At 44.7% G+C, this 21,830-nt stretch overlaps 1 protein-coding gene across 10 annotated transcripts in view; it reads left to right on the top strand.

The window, feature by feature from the left end:
- The window catches only part of Ikzf1 (IKAROS family zinc finger 1), a 94,238-nt gene that overhangs the window by 50,459 nt on the left and 21,949 nt on the right, over positions 1-21,830 (top strand). For 4 of the 10 annotated variants that reach the window (XM_036201234.1, XM_036201233.1, XM_036201232.1 and 1 more), the window contains exon 4: positions 21,239-21,406. In XM_036201234.1, the coding sequence (XP_036057127.1) occupies positions 21,239-21,406 (168 nt within the window). Of the gene's footprint in view, positions 1-5,920; positions 5,981-15,598; positions 15,860-21,238; positions 21,407-21,830 lie in introns of all 10 variants that reach the window. The other 6 variants (XM_036201227.1, XM_036201225.1, XM_036201224.1 and 3 more) reach the window with 2 other exon arrangements.

Here is a 21,830-nt window from a genome sequence, read left to right as displayed (position 1 = left end):
AGATGCTCCTGTAAATATTAATAGAACAATCGTTTTCACTCTCTGCTCTTTCCTTGTACGCTCTAGAGGGAACTCGGAATCCATCTCTCTCTTTCTAAGTCAGACATTGTTTCATCAGCTGGAGCGTTGTCTAAGTTGTTCACTGTGACGATTTAATACTGCATTCATAAAATATAAACAAAAATAGGAAGGGTTGGAGTGTAATTTACAGGGAGAGTACTTGCCTCCCATCTTCCAGGTTCTGGCTTCTGCCCTCAGCACGGAAAGTAAAATCCAGGTCTGCTACCCCAAGAACAAGGACAACACTGCCCACTTCCATTGTGTTCTCTACATTGTCTGCTCTGGAAACAAATCTGGCAGGTGGGACTGGGAGCAAGACAGAATGCCATTGGGAACAACCCAGTGTCAATCTACCCAGCAGCCTAAATACAGAGACTGACCACCTCAAACTTACCCTAGATGGGACTAGTCCCTGTCAAAGTATTGGCACAGAAGGCCACTGAAAGGATTTGGGGGTTGAAACACACAAATGGCGTTTGCCCTGACATCCTCCTCCCTGACTCCATTGTCTCGGGTGGGCTGCCGAGCTGTCTTCCTACTGCTGTTCCCATTTGAGGAAGGTGGCAAACGGTAGTTGGGTGTAGCCAATGCCATAGGCCGGTGGGATTCTTTGTGGACAAAAAGATAAGGCATTATCTTCCCAGCCTGTGGCTTTGTGCTGAGCACAAGGCTAACTACTCATCTCTGCAGTGTGACAGCCAGGCCCTTGGAGTGTTATCATGAATCAACACACAAACCTGACACAGCAGATGGGATGATTCCCACTTGGTGGATAAGGAAAGTGAGCTCAGATAGTCAGCGCACGATGTATTTTCCAGCCAGGAGGGGAAAGCCCAGCATGGATAACTCTACTGACCCAGTCGTGGTCAGTTGCCTCTTCCTGCCATTAGATCATGGCCACCTTTGTTTTCTGCAGAGTTCAAGGACATCCAACACCAAAGGAATCCAAGGAGGTCCATTTGATTGGAGAGCCAGTAGACATAGTAATGTATGACACTGTTTGAAAATAATGTCAAAAATTATTCTCCCCTCCTCCCCCATTGTTGACTTGGCTGTAAATACACATGTGTCCTGGAACTGCATATGAAACCCAACGCTTTCTGCCATGTGCTCTGACACTTCTCAATTCGTTGAAGTGGATTTCTGAAAATAGCCAACTATTGTGGTGATTAAGAAGGGAACTTTCTAGTCCAACCCTGTTTAGGTACTCTGTGCCTCCTGTGCATGCTGCCAAGGGGACACTCTGTGCTAGTTGGTCGTGGCCTCTTTCTGAGCATTCCTGTGCTCAGAGCTGGGCATTGACCTGGAATAGGCTCATGGGAAGACCAAAGGCCATAGTCAGAGAGAGAGAGAGGGGGTGGGAGGCAGGCTTCTGAAGAAGTCTTTCCAGGCTAGGATCACCAAGCAGGCCCTGCAGAATCCATAATCCTGTGAGGACCAAACACGGGGAGCCAGGAAAGTGGGGAACCCAGTTCTCAGGAAGAAATGATCTGGGTATCTCCATCCAAGACCTGCAAAGTCACTTAAGTTAGAAAGATGTGCAAGTCGAGGCTGGGCCTTAGCTATGGGACAAGGATGTGCAGAGCTAAATGGAAACTACAGCATTTACAAACATGGGTAGTTTGTAAGCGTTGGTTGTTGCTTGTTGATTATTTTAACATTTTCTTATGGTTCATCCCTTTATTTATTGAATAGTGTGATCTGCCAAGAGATTCTCCGACAGCAGTTGCCAGGGAGTAGAGGAATTTTGGCAGATTTCCAATTCTTCCCTCACATAGCACTGTAGACTGGTGGGGCATTTGGGAGTTAGATGTGATCAAAGAGTAATGTGATTCAGCAGTATGGAAGATGACAGCCTGAATCTCATGGACAGATGTGTTGGGATGGGGGCCTGAAGGCCACAGCCCACAATGCACACACAAGCCAGGCAAGTGCAGGATGGTGAGCAGGGAGCATGGGCAGGTTGTGCCACAGACTACAGCCTTGGCTAAGCCGTGACAGGGGTAGTGGTGGTAGCTTCATGGATGGGCTGGGGGTGTGGTGTGACTGGGGAACAGCAGGGGAAATGAGACTCCTCAGAAAAACCAAGACTTTGCAGGTAGTAGTAGAGGGTCTCTGGTGGATTAGATTAGCTAGAACCTTGTTCATTGACAAATGTGGAGATGTAGGAAGAAAGACAGGCCGGGGAAGAGGATGAATTTGGAGATAGACAACTGTCTAGAATCTGGAGGGCAGAGGAATGGCAAGCAGAAGGAAGCCTGGGTACATTCTGTTCTCTGGGTCCCGGCTCTGCTCTTTCCACACTCACATGTCTGGAGCCATCCAGGACATCATAAGCTAGCTGCACAGCAGGACCCTCAAAGTCTGAACAGGAAGAGCTGGTGTGACAGCCTCACGCTGTTCTGACCCTGCATCTGGGTGAGCGGTGGAAGTCACTTGAGTAGGAGTCAGACTGTGCACACCAGCACTCCTCTGCTCTGTGTCCACAGGCAGAACATGGAGCTTCTTTGTGTTTCAGCCACCTCTTTGAGAGGCTGGAACCACAGCGTCTTCTATAAGTGATGTCGGCTAGCGAGTGTCCTCTTCCCATGAGAACACCCTGAGCCACCTAGCCAACAGGAAGGCTTAAGAATGAATGTATCCATTTATAAAGTGTATAGCTTCTCAAAGAGGACCTGCACCTGGCTCCACCTACACTCCTGTTGAAGGATACCTACAGTGTCTGTGGAGACCTAGTGAGTGCCCTATGCAGCCCCAGCCCTGTCACTCATGCTGACTCAAGCACATCCATAGGTTGCCCCTTCTTTAGATCTGTAAGGAATGCCAAGGTCACTGTGAACTGTAGATATGTTAATAGTAGACTAAAGACTTCCCTGTAACTGAAAGGTTAACATGACTTAAGGATTGAAATGTAAAATTAAGCTTTTTCTGAGTACTTGTAAGTACAAATCTGAGCCATCCCCAGAAGACTGTCACCATCCTGCTTGGACTTGAAAGTGGAGTAGATGTCTTCTCTCATTCTGAAAAATCTCACAGTTTTCAGCCTTCCTCCTTGGGTGTAACATCAGGAGCGACTCATTACAGCCAATAGACACCAAAAACTATGGTCTCTGCAATGCCAACTTGTTTTCCATGATGTTCACAGATGTGGCAAGTCAAACAGGGTTCAGAACCTGAGGTGATTACAGCGTGTTATATGGTGGTGATCGCAAGAAATTGGTGATCAGAAATCCCTAACAGAGAAGTGTGATTTAAAAAATGTATTTTGTGATATTAAAATACATGTAAAAGTTCTCAGCCAAGAGTGGTGGCAGATGCCATTAATCCCAACACTCAGGAGGCAGAGGCAGATGTATCTCTGTGCATTTAAAGCCTGCCTGGTCTACATAGCAAGTTCCAAGACAGCTGAGGCTTTATAGTATAATCCTGTCTCAAAAGTACGTCTTTTTATTGCTGCCATTTCATAAAACAGTAGCTTAAAATTAGGGGTAGAATGTCGAAGAAATGAGGAAAAACCCAAAAGTAAGTCACTGAGTGGTTCCAAGGTCCCACCCATAATGGGATGAGCTGCTTTTGAAGGGACTTCACAGCCTGTCATAGGGCAGAGTGAGCCTGCAGATCTCTCCAAAAAATAAAATAAATAAAAATAAAAAAAAACAAGCAGCCAGTAGCTGTGTCCTGTTTCATATGCCTGCTGCTGGGAGCAAACTGGGAGTGTAGTCAGATGGCATTATGGCTGGCCAGCTCCAAGAAGACACAGCACTCTAAGCGTCCCATGAGTCCTCTTCAGTGTGTGCATGAGGAATGCCAGGCTTAGCAGTGAAGGCCATGCAGCAGGCATAACTGAGGTGACTGTATCTGCAGCACCCTGAAAGTTATTGATTGGTTCCGTGTTTGTCATTTGGGGAACACTGTTGTAAATGCACTGTCACCCAGTGTGACCATGTACAGGCAGGTGTATGCATATGCATGTGTGTGTACACTTATACATGTGAATGTGTGTGCAACAGCAATCAATAACTACACATTTCCCAGTGCCTCACAAACACCCAAAGAAGATTGCTTACAAAAAAATATGTCTTTTGAGTTCTGAGTGCCATATAACTAGCCATGACCTTACATTTTTTTGTATTTACACGTTAAATACCAAAATGGCAAATCATATAATTTCCTTTGAGCCCAAGATCCCTTGCTACCAAAACAGTGATGACGTCTACCTCAAAGGCCCATTGTGAGGTTTGGAGGCTGTCTGTGGAAAGTGGCTTTTATGTACCTGACATTTATAAAGCCCCCACTGAGTTCCTACTATAAGATACTGGATTTCAGCATAGATTGGGGTTTTGCTGTTTGCCTAGACACATTAATTTATGAAAAATACACATTAATTTAATTATCGTGTTGTAGTGAGGATATGGAGCAAAGCCGAGGACTTGCGGGGGGCTGAATTCAGGACTCAGGTATCAAACTCATGTCCTCAGGCTTGGCAGCAAGTACCTTCACCCTCTGAACCATTTTACCGACCAACAAACTAATTTATAATGACTTTGATGAGATGCATGATGTTAACTTTAACTTTAGCAATTTAGATCAAGAAACAAAACAAATAGATGAAAAACGTGTCACTTCCCAAAAGAGATGCGACAATATCTCCTTAACTACATTTATGCATTATCCCAGTATTTTATAGTTTTTCATGAAGAGAGGAGGCAGCTCAGTGGTAGAGTGCTTGGATCCTAGCACCCATGTAAAATCCAGGCATGGCAGCAAAGACCTGTATCCCAGCAGTGGCAGGGGGAGAGCCAGGGGATTCTCTGAGGTCTCTGGCTAGCCAGTGCAGTTGAATTGGCAAGCTACAAATTCAGCAAAAAGTTTTATCAATGATAATAATAATAATAATTTAGAGAGCAATAGAGGAAGACATCAGACATTGACATCTCCACATGTGTGAACACAGCTGTGCATGCACTATCCACATATATAGTTTTTTCAAGGGGAAAATGGAAGGGTCTGTGGCCAAACAAATTTGAGAAAAGATGATCTAAGCAAAGTTTGATAAGTGTGTCTAGTTCCTGGAATTCTTCAGCCATTTTCCTGCTAAGTCAATAGTTGATCCAACAAGTTTAATTTAGCCAGATACATTGTGTACATAATTCTGACTGCCACTCTTAGAAAGAAACTGTGTGTGTGTGTGTGTGTGTGTGTGTGTGTGTGTGTGTGTGTGTGTGTACCTACCTGATGTGTGTACATGTATATACACACATACAGACACATGTACACAATATACCAAGTCTTAGAAATAGAACTCACCAGGAACTGCCTTCAAAAGAGAGCACAAACATGGAGATTTGGTGCCATTTATGAAGGCAACTGCCAAGGAATGCCTACAGAAGTCTAGTAGTTCCTTTTGGAGCAACAGATTTTCCTATCCAGCTTGTTGATTGAAAACTTTTCTGGATACTTTCTACGATCAAAAACAGAGCATTTGAGGTGCAGTCTACTAGGGAGGAAACACACCGCTCTTGTGGAGATAGGTACTCTGCCCGGAGATGGTGCCATGTGGCTGAAATTGTGGACCAGCACTACTGAATGGTTCTCATGTCTCTAGAATGTCTTAAGGTATACTTCCAAGCTGTTGAGCCCTTTGGAGCTTGTTCACTGTAGTTCAATGTGATGAAACCCTGAGTTGTGACCCTTGAGTTCAGAGGTCCTGTTCTAAGTAGTGACTTCTGTTACCAGTCTGAAGATCAAGATAGCAACTAACTAGTGGTTTTACATAATAATATGTGTTTGAGAATATCACTGAACTCTTACTTTGTGATGATATTACAACCTGGCTTTCTTTTTGCCTTCTTTATTACAGTTGCATATGGGGCTGATGGCTTTAGGGATTTTCATGCAATAATTCCCAAATCTTTCTCCCGTAAGTATATGCCTTGCTTCTAGAAAACAGTAGCATGTATTCATTTCATGGTCTGTTCCATCACACGAACACCACAATTTGCATGTTCTGTCATCAAATGGTCGCCATTCCTTTTATTAACTACTCACCATCGGGCACGTCATTGATACAATAAAGTACAAAGGTAAAGGGTGAGGGGTTGTTTGATTGGTTTTGGTTTGGGTTGTGAGACAGGGTCTCCCTATTATCCCTGGCTGGCTTAGAATGTGATGCCAAGGCTCATCTTCAGTTTGCTGTGATCTTCCTGCCTCTGCCTCCCTGGAGCTAGGCACACTCATTGCCCAGCTCACCAGTCAGGCTTTGATAGTGAGAGGTGTAGAGAGCATGAAAGAGAATCAATAGTGAAGAAGGAGCTAATGTAGTCACAGTGGGTCTGTCACTGAGAGTCAGCTCAACAGGGCCGGGATTAAAGCCGTGATCAACAGCTTTGTGGTCCATGCTTCCTGCCAGCATCAAACAAACCAACATCTTTTCGGATAAATTGTGCAATTTTGCATGATGGGTTGGGGGGAAGGGTGCATTCTCCTTCTCTTGCTGGGGAGTGCTAACCTCAGAAGAGAGAAGGAGAAAAACTCATGGGTTTCCAGTCCATTCTTCTGTGGTGGCTCACTGCATGAGCATGCACCCAGTTAGCATGCACGCAGGCTAACCTGCTCTCCTCTGACCTGTTATATCAAAAACTAGATGGTAATTTAATTTTTTTAATGTATTGAGAGTTGAAAATGATAACTATATTTGGGCAACCATAAGGAATAGTTTCAAGAATAGAGAAGGCCTTTTTTTCTTAATACAAGTGAAATTAATACAAAAATGTTACAAGTTGTTAAGCCCGTTAGGTTTTCAGTCTTCTAGACATTGTATCAATAATTTTTTAGTGTTATGAAGCAGCACCAGAAGACAGACCGTGTGGACATCACTTTGAGCAGAAGTTTTTGTGTGCATGGTGCTTCAGGTCAAACCCAAGCAAGTGTTCTACCACCAAACCACACCCTTCGAGCAGCTTGTTGACATTGTACTATTACAACTATACTTTTAATATGAAGTGTCAGTAACAGTAAGGTTAGGTTTTTAATGTCCTGTTAGTGGGTACTATTTGGGGAGCATAGGATTTGGCAGTATCCATCTACCTATGCTTAAGTCCAAAGACTGGATGAACTTACCCTCCCAGAATATAGGAAGCTTATTGAGATGTTTCTCCTGCTGATATTCCTTCAGTTCAGCTTGAAGATGAGAGCTTCAGGTTTATTTCTTCAGTGAAGGCATGTGTGCACACATAAACATTTTTTATATGTGAGTAGACGTGAATGTGTCAGGGCAGGAACTCATGTTAATCATGAGACAACCAATCACATTTTTGGAATGTTTTGATAAGTCAATTGCTCATAATAGTAAGACAGCACATTCTAAGACATGTTGTCATTAAACCTGAGGAGAGGGCAAAGCCCAGCGTAGCCTAATGCCCAGGCAGATGGGAAAGTGCTGGATGTACAAATGACAGTGGCAGATTTTCTGAGACATAGTAGATGTTTTCATGTATTTCATGCCTATATCCTTATAAAAATGAGTTCACAGTAGCACTGTCTCTTTTTCTTTCCTTTGTCCTCTCAGTATCTCTAAGTTATAAGTGTCTTTCTGGAACAAACAGATGGTTGATCTTCAAGTCTCCACCCAACAGCAACCAAACTGTTCTGGGCCAATATTGCCACCTTGTGGTCATGCTGGAGAATTGACCCACAGGCTCCCAGGCACCTCCCTTCTTGAAGTTAAAATAACCTTTTGCCTCCTCGGCCATCTTTGTCCTACTTTGGGTCCCTAGATATCTAATAAAAATAAAAAACATGCTTGAAGCTGCTTCTTTTTTTTCCTCTAATTTTTTATTATTATTAAGATATTCTCTATTCATTTTACATACCAACCACAGATACCCCTCTCCTCCCTTCTCCCCATCTCCCCCAGCCTTCTCCCTCAAACACCCCCCCCCATTCCCACCTCCTCCAAGGCAAGGTTTCCCATAGAGAGTCAGCAGAGTCTGATACATTCAGTTGAGACAGGTCCAGGCCCCTCCTTCCTGCACCAAGGCTGCTGCAAGGTGTCCTACCATAGGCATTAGGCTCCAAAAATCCAGCTCATGCACCAGGGATGGGTTCTGATCCCACTGCCTGGGGGCCCCCTAAACAGTTCAAGCTAAACAACTTTCTCACCTGTCCAGAGAGCCTAGTCTAGTACCATAGGGGGCTCCTCAGTCCACTAGTTTGGCTGGTCATCTCTGTACATTTTCCCAACATGATCTTGATGTCCATTGCTTATAGAATCCCTCCTCTCTCTCTCATCGATTAGACTCCTATTGCTTGGCCTAGCACCCCACTGTGGATCTCTGCATCTGCTTCCATCAGCCACTGGATGAGGGCTCCATGATGACAGTTAGGGTATTCAGCCATCTAATCAGTAGGTCTAATGAGTAGGCCAGCTCAGGCACCCTGTCAACCATTGCCAGTAGTCTAAGGTGGGGGTCATCCTTCCTAGAACTCTGCTTCTCCCTGTTCCCATGGTGTCTTCATGGTATCTCTTTCCTTGCTCTCCCACTCTGTCCCTGTTCCAGCTCAAACCTCCCATTCCTCTATGTTCTCATCCCCTGTCCATTGCCTTCCATTACCTCTCCTTTACCCCCAGTTTGCTCATGTAGATCTCATCTATTTCTCCTTCTCTGGGCCATCCATGTGCCCTTCCTAGGGTCCTTCCTGCTAGCTAGCTGTGGGTTGCAGTCTGGTTGTCCTTTGCTTTACATCTAGTATCCATTTATGAGTGAATATATACCATGTTTGTTCTTCTGAGTCTGGGTTACCTCACTCAGGATGATATTTTCTAGTTCCATCCATTTACCTGCATATTTCATGATCATTTTTTAAATCTGTTCTTCAGTTGAGGGGCATCAAGGTTGTTTCCAGGTTCTGGCTATTACAAATAATGCTGCTATGAACATAGTTGAGTATATGTCCTTGTGGTATGATTGAGCATTTCTTGGGTATATGCCCAAGAGTGGTATAGCTGGGTCTTGAGGAAGATTGATTCCCAATTTTCTGAGAAACTGCCATACTGATTCCCAAAGTGGCTGTACAAGTTTGCATTCTCACCAACAGTGGAGGAGTGTTCCTCTTGCACCACATCCTCTACAACATAAGCTGTCTTCTGTGTTTTTGACCTTAGCCATTCTGACAGGTGTAAGATGGTATCTCAGAGTTATTTTGATTTGCATTTCCCTGATGACTAAGGATGTTGAGCAATTCCTTAAATGTCTTTCAGCCATTTAAGATTCTTCCGTTGAGAATTCTCTGTTTAACTCTGTAGCCTATTTTTTAATTGGATTGTTAAGTATTTTGATGTCTAGTTTCTTGAGTTCTTTATATATTTTGGAGATCAGCCCTCTGTCAGATGTAGGGTTGGTGAATATCTTTTCTCATTCTATAGACTATCATTTTGTCTTATTTACTGTATCTTTTGCCCTACAAAAGGTTCTCAGTTTCAAGAGTTCCCATTTATTAATTGTTGCTCTCAGTGTCTGTGCTACTGGTGTTATATTTAGGAAGTGATCTCTGGTTCCAATGTGTTCAAGAGTACTTCCTACTTTCTCTTCTATCTGGTTCAGAGTAACTGGATTTATGTTGAGGTCTTTGATCCACTTGGACTTGAGTTTTGGGCATGGTGACAGGTAATGGATCTATTTGCAGCCTTCTACACATTGACATCCAGTTATGCCAGCACCATTTGTTGAAGATGCTTTTTTTCTTCCATTGTACAGTTTTGGCTTCTTTGTCAAAAATCAGGTGTTCATATATGTGTGGATTGTCAGGGTCTTCAATTCGATTCCATTGGTCCACATGTCAGTTTTATGCCAGTACCAAGCAATTTTTATTACTATAGCTCTATAGTAGAGCTTGAAGTCAAGGATGGTGATGCCTCCAGAGATTGCTTTATTGTATAGGATTCTTTTAGCTATAAATAAAAATAAATAAAATGTGCTTGAAACTGCTTCTTTTTATGTAAAATTTTCAGCTTTTCTCTGTATATCTCTTATCTCTGACTTATACTTGAAAGCCTAAAATATCAAATATGATTATTTCTAAAAAATATTCTTGATCAGATAGACACCCTATTATTTTAACTATATTTTAAGTGATATTAAGTTATAGAAAATGGTCTAGCTAATGCTCACAATTTGTTTTATTTTGTTTCCTGAGACAAGGTGTCATGTAGCTCAGGCTAGCCTCAAGCTCCCTGGGTAGCGGAGGATGACCTGGGACTCCTAACCCCCCCTTCCCTCTGCCTCCCAAGTGCTAGAGCACTATGGGTGTGTGCCACAGACATACAAATACTGATCTGCATATGCACGGGCATCTCCAATCTTCACTTAATTACCACAGATAAATAGAAATACACCTCAAACATTTTTATCCCATTGGATTTTGCTAACTACTTCTATCCCATTCTCCATTTCAAATGTTGACCATTTCCTTTGCACGGTCCCACCCCAAGGTGAAAGGAGAACTTCAGAATTTTCCCATATAAAAATCTGAGTTCTAAAACTCTACGTGACCAGCAACTCTGAAGATGCATTGGAGAAGAATGGCAGTGAAAGCAGCGTAACATCTGTAAGGCGGAGCCGCCAGTGCGCTTTACACCTCTGCATTAAAAATGTTCAGCTATTCACAAGGGTACGGCACACTTGGCGGCAAAGCCAGGTCTGTGGGCTCCTGTTGGCCTGAGTTCCTTGGCTTCTCGGGGCTGATTCTAACCTTTCCCTAAACGCTAGGGGCTTTGGCACACTTGGGGAGCATTCTCTTAGGACAACGGGGTCACTGGGCTGCCGGTGGTATACCTCTAAAAGACACAATGATGAGACTTTCATTTTTTCCCCCTTGTGAGTAGCATCTGAGTAACAAAGCAGCTTTTATTAGGGGCTCGAAAATATCCATGTTAATATGAGCCACATTTGGGAAACACTCACACCAGGCCTCGTCCACTCTGTCATTTTCGGAAGAGCATGGGGCAGGCTAACCCAGAGCCTTCTGGGGAAAACACTCGCAGGACTTCATTCGTGATCTATATTTAATCAGCTCAGTACAGCACTTTATCAAGTTCCTCATTGTTCTAAGCAGTGGAGTAGTGATAGAGTTTACAGAATAGTTAAAAGTCTATTCTTTATATTCAGAGAGACTGCAGCATTTCACTGAAGGATCATCACAGCCAAATGGTTCTAAATGAGTCCCCCATTTCCATGGACAACCTTTTTGGCCAGGCAGAAATCTGCCAGGTTTCTCCTACTTAGCTAGCACCCGCTTTGCATTTATCCTCAGAGATATGAGGGCCTTCCCCATCTTTGTATAGAAAACACCCCCACACTGCAGGAATCTTAAATTCCTCATGCTGACAGTGTAACTTGTGTCTCACCAAAGCCTTTTCTCTCTGGCTACTCAGTCTCCCTTAAACATCACAGACTTTCCAACTCAAAACATGGCCAGCAATGTCCTCCTCACAGCCACCAAGCTTTCAGAGCTATAGCACTCAGCCGTTGCCATGGAACTCTTAGGCCAGAACATACATAGGGCGTGTTGTGAGCCTCTGCCTTGTTTCCATGACTTATGGTCCTTGCCACACCTACAGGCATCTACAGACACTGAATCTTCTTTCTCAGAAACACAATCTTTCTGATGCTAAAAATTTCTGATTATGATACTTCCTATACTGTGGATCTCTCTCTCTCTTTCTCTCTTTCCCCCTCTCTCTCTCTCACACACACATATACTACACACACAATTTTATATGTATAATTACATATTGCATATATGAATTTTATAAATTGAGTTATATATGTGTAGATATAATTGAAAGTATTACCACTCCACTATAAATCAGATCAAGTAAGTTTGAAATTCTTGCTTTTTGTCTTTAGTGGCCATCCATCTATTTCTTCCCCAAATTGTATTTGGTGCCCACACTGATTGCAGGACAACTTGTGAAGAACTCTCATGCCTTTCGAGCTGCCTTTCTCTTTTGGTTCCATCACAGCTGGTGGCAGCACCATCTTGTAGGGTAGAAATACCAAAGCCTTACTTACCTTCAGTTGCCCTAGTCACACTAAGGTGGGCCCTCGGTGGCTTTGAGGAAGCCCATGGCCTATCAAGCAGCATCCATCACGTGATTCTTCACCTGCTTCCTCCCTGACTTTCCACTCACCCTCCTGAGCAGCCTGCTGGAGTAGAGCTCTTCCTGGAAGCCTGAAGGTCACCGCCCATGCACCCTGCCATCCTGACCTTCTTGGGAAGCACCCACATAGGCATATGTGCCATGGAGTTCCCCAGAGGATTGCACAGGAACTCTACTGTTTTTATTCAAGCAGAAAAATGCTTATGACTGGCATGAGCTTCTGTGCCCCACGTGCAGTGTCCTGGGGAAAACAGGGTCACTTCCCTTTGACTAGCCTCCTTTACCTTCATGGAATCCAGCCAGGCCAGGAATATGCAAAGGGCATCATCCCAGCATGTGTCTTCTGCAGGGTGGCTTTTGTCCAGCTGTGGGTGCTTCTGCTTTATACACTTGGATGCGCCCCTGTGTCTTAGCTTTTGCGGCGGAAGGGCTTACCACCACAAGCTGTGATATGTTCCAGGGAGTCTTTAACTGTGTGGTCTCACTTCAGGGGAAGGAGCAAGATGAATACTTGCAAAATAACCAGAGATTGAGAGAGCAAGTTTGATGTAGTCTGTGTTCTGTCATTATAACAAAAATTCCAGAGGCTAACATATAAAGAATAGAAGTTAATTTAGCTTGTACTTCTAGAGGATGAGAAGTTGAGTGCGGTGTCTGCATCTGGTAAGGGTCTTCTTGCTCCAAAATTAACCCAAGGCATTATGTGGCTAGACAGAGCACAGAGCCTAGACAGAGACTTGGCCTGTCTTCCTCATCTGATAGAACACTTTGTAGTAGGCTTTGTATGACTAAGTGAAATACCCAAGACAAGGAGTTTATAGAGAAATTTGTATTTAGTTCTCACTCTGGGGGTTCCAGGCCAAGGTGGGGGGACTTTGGTGAGAACAGACAGTGGTGATGAGGAGCCTATGTCAGAGCCAATTATACAGCAAGCATTGGGAGAATGGAGTCCCACAGTCCTTTCTGAGGGGATGCCACCAGCCATCTAAGGATCTCCCGCTAAGTCCTGCCTCAGAGCAGGTCCTTACCTGGGAACCAAGCCTTTAATGTATGTATGAGCCTTGGGGAAGTATTTGCCCAAACCATAGCAAGGTGGGTACAGACACTGGTGAATTCGAATCAACCCCCAGAAGATACATAAGACTTCTGATACTCCAGAGCTTGGTGTCATTAAGCACCATGGTGTGAACAGCAAACCTCTCCTCTCTTGCCACATAGATAGGATCTGGCCTCTGAGGGAAGTAAGAAGGACTGCTGATTTGCAAAGTCTTAGATCAGAATCTTGTAGGGAAAAAGTGTTTTTGAGAATTCCCCATTACAGAATTTCTCGGTGTTATGCATGGGCTGAGTTCAGCCTCAGAGTACACTCTCACTTCCGGGACCTCAGAGCCCATGTTCTGGTTTGTACAGCACGTTCCATTGTCTGTCAGCAAGTCTACCAAGAGCTAATGGGATAATATTGGCAGTAAGTGGGCACTGGGGACCGCTGTGCGGCAGTTGCCTCCCAGCTAGCTCCACCACTCTCTAGCTGTGTGACCATAGCAAGGTCTTTGACTGAACTGTACCTCGACCACTACAAAATATGGAATGGTAATGGCATGCCCTTGTTGAGTTCTTGTGAGGTTAAATGGCAAGTCCATTAAATGACCAGAGGTCTTGTACAAGGTAAGTGCCAAAAACACTGTTGGGGGCAGGCAGAGCCTTGTACTGTGGAACCACGGTGTGGGGAGTAGGGATGGCATTTGCTGTGCCCCAGTGCCAATCCCAGTTATCTGTTACTTGCCTCAGTTCTCTCGGGCTGGCCAGGGCTGTGACAGTTCCTGCATTTGTAGATGAATAATCAAGGCATAGAGAAGTTAGGTGGCCTGTCTAAGATCTCTGCACCTTCAAGTGAAGGAGCCCAGCCTCCAGCCAGCCACTTTTCTCTTGGTGTCTGGACCTCAAATGTCCCAGTCAAGAGGACTTTGGTGAATAGGATCATCTAGCAGGCTGTGAACCAGGAAGGCTACTTAAACGGGATAGTCTCCATTGTAAAGTGACCTTGGATCCATCAAGGGTCCGTTCAAACACAAGGCTGAATTCATCCCAGGATCTAGGAACCAGCAGGGCTGGGGAATCCAAGAGTACACACTTCAGACATTCATGGACCATGCCCTGGCTGCTTCTCTGGGGACCAAACTTTGAGAATTCTTGACTGAAAATGCTGTTCAACAATTATGTCTGTAGGGGCTGGAGAGATGGATCAATGGTTGATAATAGTACTTGAGACTCTTGCAGGGGACCCAGATTTACTTCTAAGTACCCCTCTTTGGTGGTTCACAACAGCCTGTTAACCCTGGTTCTGGAGGGTCTGACCCCCAAGCCTGCACATAGTGTGTGTGCACGCATATAAGCAGGCACTCCCACATACTCACCAAATAAAACCAAAATAAGTGTTTCTTAATTATGTCAGATGATCACCACACTGCTTATTTTACTCAGAAAAACTTACCTCCCTAACTCTTATGAGCTTGTAAAAACATTGAGAGAAATTACAACTTCTGACATCACTACAGTTTCTACTGGCCATTGCATGTGGGATTCATCACTGTACCATTAGTGTTTCAGGAGAATGTATATGCAATGTGTTATATTTTCTTTTTAAAAAAAAAAATTAGGTGAATAATGAAACTGTATAACTTATGCAGGATCAAAAGCTGGTTTTATCTTTGTTATCCTACAAACATCTACGTTTGAAAAACTCTCACCTGTTACATACAAAGACTGTTCCAGCTAACCCTTTAGCAAATGAAGGAGATGTAAGAGAGACACTGCTACCCTAGGGCACAGGTGGAGGTATGCCACTATAAGATAAAAGGGAAGCCAAATGCAAAGACAATGGAACTTGGAAACGGGAGCTGGGGTCAGAGCTCCAAACAGCAAAGATTCGTTCTCAATTCATTGTGCGTACTTGTAAGAGGGCTTTTGGGGGCTTGAAAACCACTTCTTACTAATTGTGCTGATGCTCACCAGTCCTAGAGAGGCTGACTGTGTGACCAGATATCCAGTCACTCCCTCCTGCCAGGTGTTCTCATTGTGAGCACATAGGTTCAGCTCCATGTCCCCTGCCGCCCACTTCCAAGGTCCCACAGCCCCCACTGTATCATGATCTCTATCAATAGCCTCTTCCTGCTTTACCAGATCCTGCAGGTGCCAGCCACGCTCTCTGGAGGCCCAGTGTATGCAAAGGCGGGCTCCCGGCCCTGAGGTATGGGCTCCGAACTGCTCGGAAGCTCCGGTTGTCTATTTGATGACTTGCTGCTGCCGTTGTGTTGCTGTCTTGTGACTTATTTTTTTTTGCCATGCCACTGAGTGGGCCTCCTGTGTTATCTCTTTCAGCCAGTAATGTTAAAGTAGAGACTCAGAGTGATGAAGAGAATGGGCGTGCCTGTGAAATGAATGGGGAAGAATGTGCAGAGGATTTACGAATGCTTGATGCCTCAGGAGAGAAAATGAATGGCTCCCACAGGGACCAAGGCAGCTCGGCTCTGTCAGGAGTTGGAGGCATTCGACTTCCTAACGGAAAACTAAAGTGTGATATCTGTGGGATCATTTGCATCGGGCCCAATGTGCTCATGGTTCACAAAAGAAGTCATACTGGTAAGGCCCGGCATAGTTTTCCTTTAGTTCTCAAGAGGTCCTGTGGGTGCTGAAGGAGCAAATTGGACTGTCACACACTGGGGATGCATCGTAGTAGGAGAGCACCTGCCTAGCACATTCGAGTCCCTAAATTCAAAGTGCAAAAGGAGGGTGGAGAGGGGCATGTGGTCTTGAAGCGTGTTTCCAGTTGACCAGCAAGGCAGCTGTTGCACATAATTGGCTCCCAAGTTGTACAACTTTCTTATTCTAGGGCAGTATTTGAAAGATATTCTCAGCATGTGGCTAATCAACCCCATAAACAAAAGAGAAGGTTAACAGCATATGCGTGCCATTTTCTGAGGGCCTGATATACTCACTGAAAAATCTCAGCCACAGTGTTGGCTTTCATAGATAGTGTCCATCCTTCACAAGATCAGACCAAAATCTAGAGACAGACCAAAACTGACAAATTTCCCTTAGAGAAGCTATAACTAAAATACTTGTTTTGGTCTTGTTGATACTCGGGGCTCTCTGTTCAGAGGCATTAGTGAGTGGTGGCCAAAGGTTTTTCAGAAAGGGTGCTGGTCAGTTTGAGATGTTTACCCTGCAATCTGAATCTCTGGGTCAACTGGCCGGGAGGAACTATCCACCAAACTCCTCTTGTAGTGGAAGGTTTGCAGGAGGCTTTGGGAGAAGAGAAGGAAATAGTCTGTTCAAAAGTGAATAAATGTGGACTATCCAGTGTTCAAGAGCTGTGCCTACCCCTGCCATTGGCAATGTGGGAAGCCTTCCCAGCTTCAGTTGGCTACACTACCCCTGTCCCACCTCATAAACAATCATGTTTATGAACAGTCAGCTACTTCTTCAGCATAACTGTCATACCACCATCACTAAGGGCACTAAAGAGGCTTCGTATAAAACATTAATGCCCTTCAGTGCATTTGTTTTGCATGCCATAAGGTTTCTTTAGAACTAAAGAGAAACACCACTCTTCCTTCTGTGGAAGTTTCTTGAAAGGCAGGTATAACCTGGTGGGTTCACTAACTCTCACAGCCACAGAAAGCATACATGTAAAACTTAGACACCCTGAGCCATGCCTATCTGTGCTCTGGGTTCTTTGGGGCCTGAGAATGCTGGATCTGCTACTGCAGTATCCAGCAGGGAGAAGAAAATCAAACAAAAACGAATGAGAGCAGGCTTTCTACACCATTTCAGAAAGGTGAGGAGGAGGGCTTGAAAATGACAGCCTTGTCTTTTTCTTACATGGGGCCCAACAAGTGTGCGTTATCCAAAAGTAGTCAAGAGCTAGGACATGCACGGAGCAGAAATGCTGTCGTCAAGGAATGTAGGTATTTCTAAGGATGTGATAAGACATATGAGTAGAAGAAGTTTCTAAAAATGATATGTTCCATGTATAATATATGTGGAAATTATATATAGGGTGATTTTTTTTTTAGTAGATGTTCATCTTCAACAAAAGTTTAGCTTTAAAATTAGGCAAATTTGGCTTTTCTGAAGGGACCCATTAGCCCTCAAATTACCCATTGAGATAGACCTGGCACATCCAGTCCTAAGGAAAGCAAATGTGAAGGTAATCTTGCTCTTGCCTTCTGTGATATGGTGGAAATTAACATGGAGGTAAACTACTGTGACAGACACTCAGCCAGTCTAAGGCCTACAGTAATACATTCCTGAAGAGGACCGAACCTCAAGTGAATCAATTTCCTGCTAACGCATCTAAGGCTGTGCAATGGAAATTCCCTTAGATAGATACCTGATTAGTGAATCGAGTTCTGGTATACCAAATTGCCAAAATATGACTGCCTGCCTTGATTTAAAAGGGGGTGGGGAGCGGGATGATTATGTGTAGTGAAGAAACCTGCCAGACACAGATCTGGGAAGGTGCCTGATGTTTGCTACATACTTTCCCCAACAAATAGTGACTAAGACCCCATATGCTAAGCTCTTCAATTATGGGACAGATAACTTCCAGAAAGAGGTGCATACCACCACTGTGTCATCTTGCCTAGTCCTTCACTTTAAAAACAGGAAGAGATCCCACACACACACTCGAGTTTGCTCATGGCTGACTCCACAGTCTATCTTAGTATATGGGAATACACAAAGCCACAGGTAGAAATAAAGACACTGTGTAGCCCACTAGCTTTGAATAACTAGACAGGACAGACAGGTGGAACGTGTCAGCAACAGTCCGTGCTCTCCATTCCTACGTTTACAGCAAGTAGTTAGAGTACCGCCCTGGGCCTCAAAGAAGCTCGGAATCTTGAGAAAATACAGGTTCTAATTCAGACCCCAGGAGAGTCTGGAGAGCAGGCATTCCTAAGCAGTCCCCAAGAACACTGGACATGGATCCGTGATAGTCTCTGGGGACATTCTGTTGAGGGACAGACAATGAGCAGAACCACCAGTGTGGCCTCTCAATTATGCAGGATATGATGCCCCAGTGGACAAGCCAAGGTGTCTCTTCCCACTGCCCATGACAGAATCATCGAGACCCATGGCTTCCCTTCCCCTTCTCTGGTAAACAGAGACCTCAGGGGCGTGGTCCCAGTTCTGCTCCTCTCCCTAAGTCAGGCTCCACTGCTGCCATTTCCTAAATGGTTTATGGGCACCAGTGTGTCACTTCCCCTTGGGTGCTCAGGTGGCTTCATAGCTGATTCAAGTGCCATTACCTCGATGTCCCCACCAGCATCTTAGGGTGAGTGTGAGAACCGTCCTGAGGCGGTGGGAAAGCTGCAGGAAGTTGTAGAGGGCCCTGGCCATAACTTTATTATTCTCAACAGTAAAGAGTGACCTGAGAAGAATAAAAGACTCTGGCTCACTGTGGTCCCCAGCCCAACAGGCGCTGCCACAGGCATGGTAGCTGCACATCTATTCATTCTTGTACTCCATACTTTTTAAAAAATCTACCTTCTGCAGACATGCCCTTTGAAGTTCTATCAGTTAAAAAAAAAAAAAAACAGGAAGATATTATTTATTTACCCAAGTAAGTTATCCAAAAGGTCTCAAACGTTGTGCAGAACACCTCTTCATGACAAGTCTAGAGTGCTGGGATGAAAATTAAATTTAGAATGTGCAATAGCTAATTCCTCATCCCAGTTAAATGTAAGTAGATAGAAGCTTAGAGAAACTTGAACTCAGATACACCATCAAGCTGTTGTCCTTCAGGAAACAGGCCATGATCACTGGCAACAGAGAGGGACATGAACTGTGTCTTACTCTCCAGCTCTTTGGACACATCTGCTTATGTTTAACACCTCTGTTGAGTGGAGTAGTGTGTGGTCCATTTGGGGAATGTGGCCTTCAAGACTCCCCACCATGGGCTATACATTCATGCCCAAGCAGTTAGAAACCAGTGGATTCACAGTAAGCCTGCCTTACCTTGCCCTGTGGCAGGGATTAAGACACCAGGCAAGCAGTCCCCATGAAGGTGCATGGACTGGAGTGAGAAGACAGGTCTCTGTAGAAGGGCAGTGTGTCTCCTGAACAGTTTTTTGTTTGTTTGTTTTTGTTTTTGTTTTTCGAGACAGGGTTTCTCTGTGTAGATCTGGCTGTCCTGGAACTCGCTCTGTAGACCAGGCTCTCCTCGAACTCACAGAGATTTACCTGCCTCTGTCTCCCAAGTGCTGGGATTAAAGGCAGGCAGCACCACCACCCGGCTCTCCTGAACATTTTTGTGACTTGGGCTTTCCCACACAGCCTGAGGGCCTATCCTCTCAGAGTAAGAGCTGTGGGATTAGGCATGTTCCCATTCTGGAGCTGGGTTTTCTTCATACATTAGTCCATGCGTTCAATTGGAGTTGAGCACTTTGTGAACAAATGTCAGCTGAGTGTGCACTTGGGACTCGCGAGTAGACTTAGTCTGACAGTTGGTGAGCTACTTCAACTATCCCTCTCCAATTTCTTTGATTTTAAACAACATCGTTCTGTTAAGCTGAATCTAATCCAGACAAGAATTTTGGGAAACACTGAATACATACTGATTAGTATAAAGACCCCTCTGACTGGTCTACAGTTCATTAAATGCCACTGTAAATTAGCTTTAATTTTTGTGTCTGCACTGCCCACTGAAAAAGACTCAAGAGGTAATTAGAAAATTCAAGTACCAATATAGGCTTTAAAACATTGCCTGGCCTGGGTTTTAACAGTACGGCCTGAGCTCTTCCTCAGTCACCATGGTAAACAGTCTCTTTCCATTACTCAGTTGGGAAAATGTTAATTAGGTATTTTTAACACATTGTTTATTCTTAAGAGAAACATGTCTCGTGACACATGTTTTCATCCATAATGGTCTTTTAAATGTAGCGTCTGTTCCTTAGAAGAAGCGTTTATGAGAAACACGACAAGCCATCATCCCGAGGGTTAAAGGCTGAATTAGTACTAAGACCTGTGACTGCCCAGCAGGACAGTCACACACTCCCGATTCATAAATAGTCATTCCAGCACCTTCTCCAGACCCAGGGTGTAAACTGCAGCTCTTGACACTGCAGGGTCGCTAGCTAGGCGAGCTCACTCACAACCCGAGTAGCCTCCTTGTAAGACTCCTCCAATGGCCGCGAAATCTGTACCTGAAATAGGACTTGTCCAGTCCGGACATGAAAACGAACGTGAAGGATTCCCACGTTGTGAAGAAGGGAATCGGAGGAAGTCTCCAGGCAGCTCCCAGTGCAGGAGCCTGGGGATTCCCTCTGGAGGACAGGCCGTAGCTGCCCTGGTTCTTCTCGTTTTATTCAATCTCTTTCCAATCTCCCTCTCACCCTCACACTTTCTCTGGCTGTCTCTCTCCTGATTTGCCTGCTTAGGGACAGACAGGTAATGGAGAAGAAATTGAAAGGGAAAATACAGGGAAAATGTAAATGAAAAGAAGTTATTATAACTGTTATAATGAAGTGCCTTTCATTTAAATATAAGAATGTAACGCTGAAATGAACTTGTGATCCTGAAATGCATTTTTAATGAGTTCCCTTTTTATTTTGCTGCTTCAGTGGCATATTTTAAAGACCCTTTGAAAAAAGCCACATTAAAAACCCCACCAAATGCCACAACACGCAAAATTGGATATTGGTTTATTCCAAAACTGCTGATCAGGAAGAGTGACTCCTCATCACAAAATGTTGCAGTCACTTTATTTAAATGAGTTTGAATTTGCATTGTGATGTGCCATTCTGATTTAGGGAAAAAAAATTAGATTTTCAGATCAAATTGACCCAGCCAGTGAAGCGTTAAGCAGCTGGCAGGTTGCGTCTAAAAGCCTGGTGTTCTATCAAACCTGCAGCCGGTGGAAGTCACCAAGCCCAGGGGAAACAACTTTCTTGCGGCCGTCCTCCTGCGCAGCCTCGCTCTGTTCTCACTGGGCTCCCCTCTTCCCTTCTCGCCCAGGTGAACGGCCTTTCCAGTGCAACCAGTGCGGGGCCTCCTTCACCCAGAAGGGCAACCTGCTGCGCCACATTAAGCTACACTCGGGCGAGAAGCCCTTCAAGTGCCATCTCTGCAACTATGCCTGCCGCCGGAGGGACGCCCTCACCGGCCACCTGAGGACGCACTCCGGTAGGTCTCCTGGGCATGGCAGGGATGCCAGGTCCTGGCCATCTCAGTATAGGGGCCCCAGATCATGTGCTCCATGTTCCCAGTCACTGCCGGCCCACTCTTCCCAGACCACAGCCCTCTGGGGTGTTGGCCTTCTACAAGATGACCTGCTCCCCCACCACACACACTGAACCAGAGGAAATAGGTGGGGGATGAACACAGAAGGAAGCCCCACCTCCTTGGTGCATTTCAGGGGAAAAAAAAAAAAAAGCCTTCTCCTTCCCACCACATCGGATAAGTGGGATTTTTCTAAAGTGCACTGCTCATGCCGTTAACTTTCCAAACACATCTCTTTAGTTTCATTGCTTCGCCACACGTATCACTGGTTTGTGTAGAATATGTTGAATAGCAGTAATAGACATAATTTTCCTTGCAAAGAGGACAC

This window comes from Onychomys torridus, chromosome 10, assembly GCF_903995425.1.
Source record: "Onychomys torridus chromosome 10, mOncTor1.1, whole genome shotgun sequence".
Classification (NCBI taxonomy): Eukaryota; Metazoa; Chordata; class Mammalia; order Rodentia; family Cricetidae; genus Onychomys; species Onychomys torridus.
The sequence above is the reverse complement of the archived record's forward strand: the minus strand, read 5'-3'. Positions and strand labels throughout refer to the sequence as shown.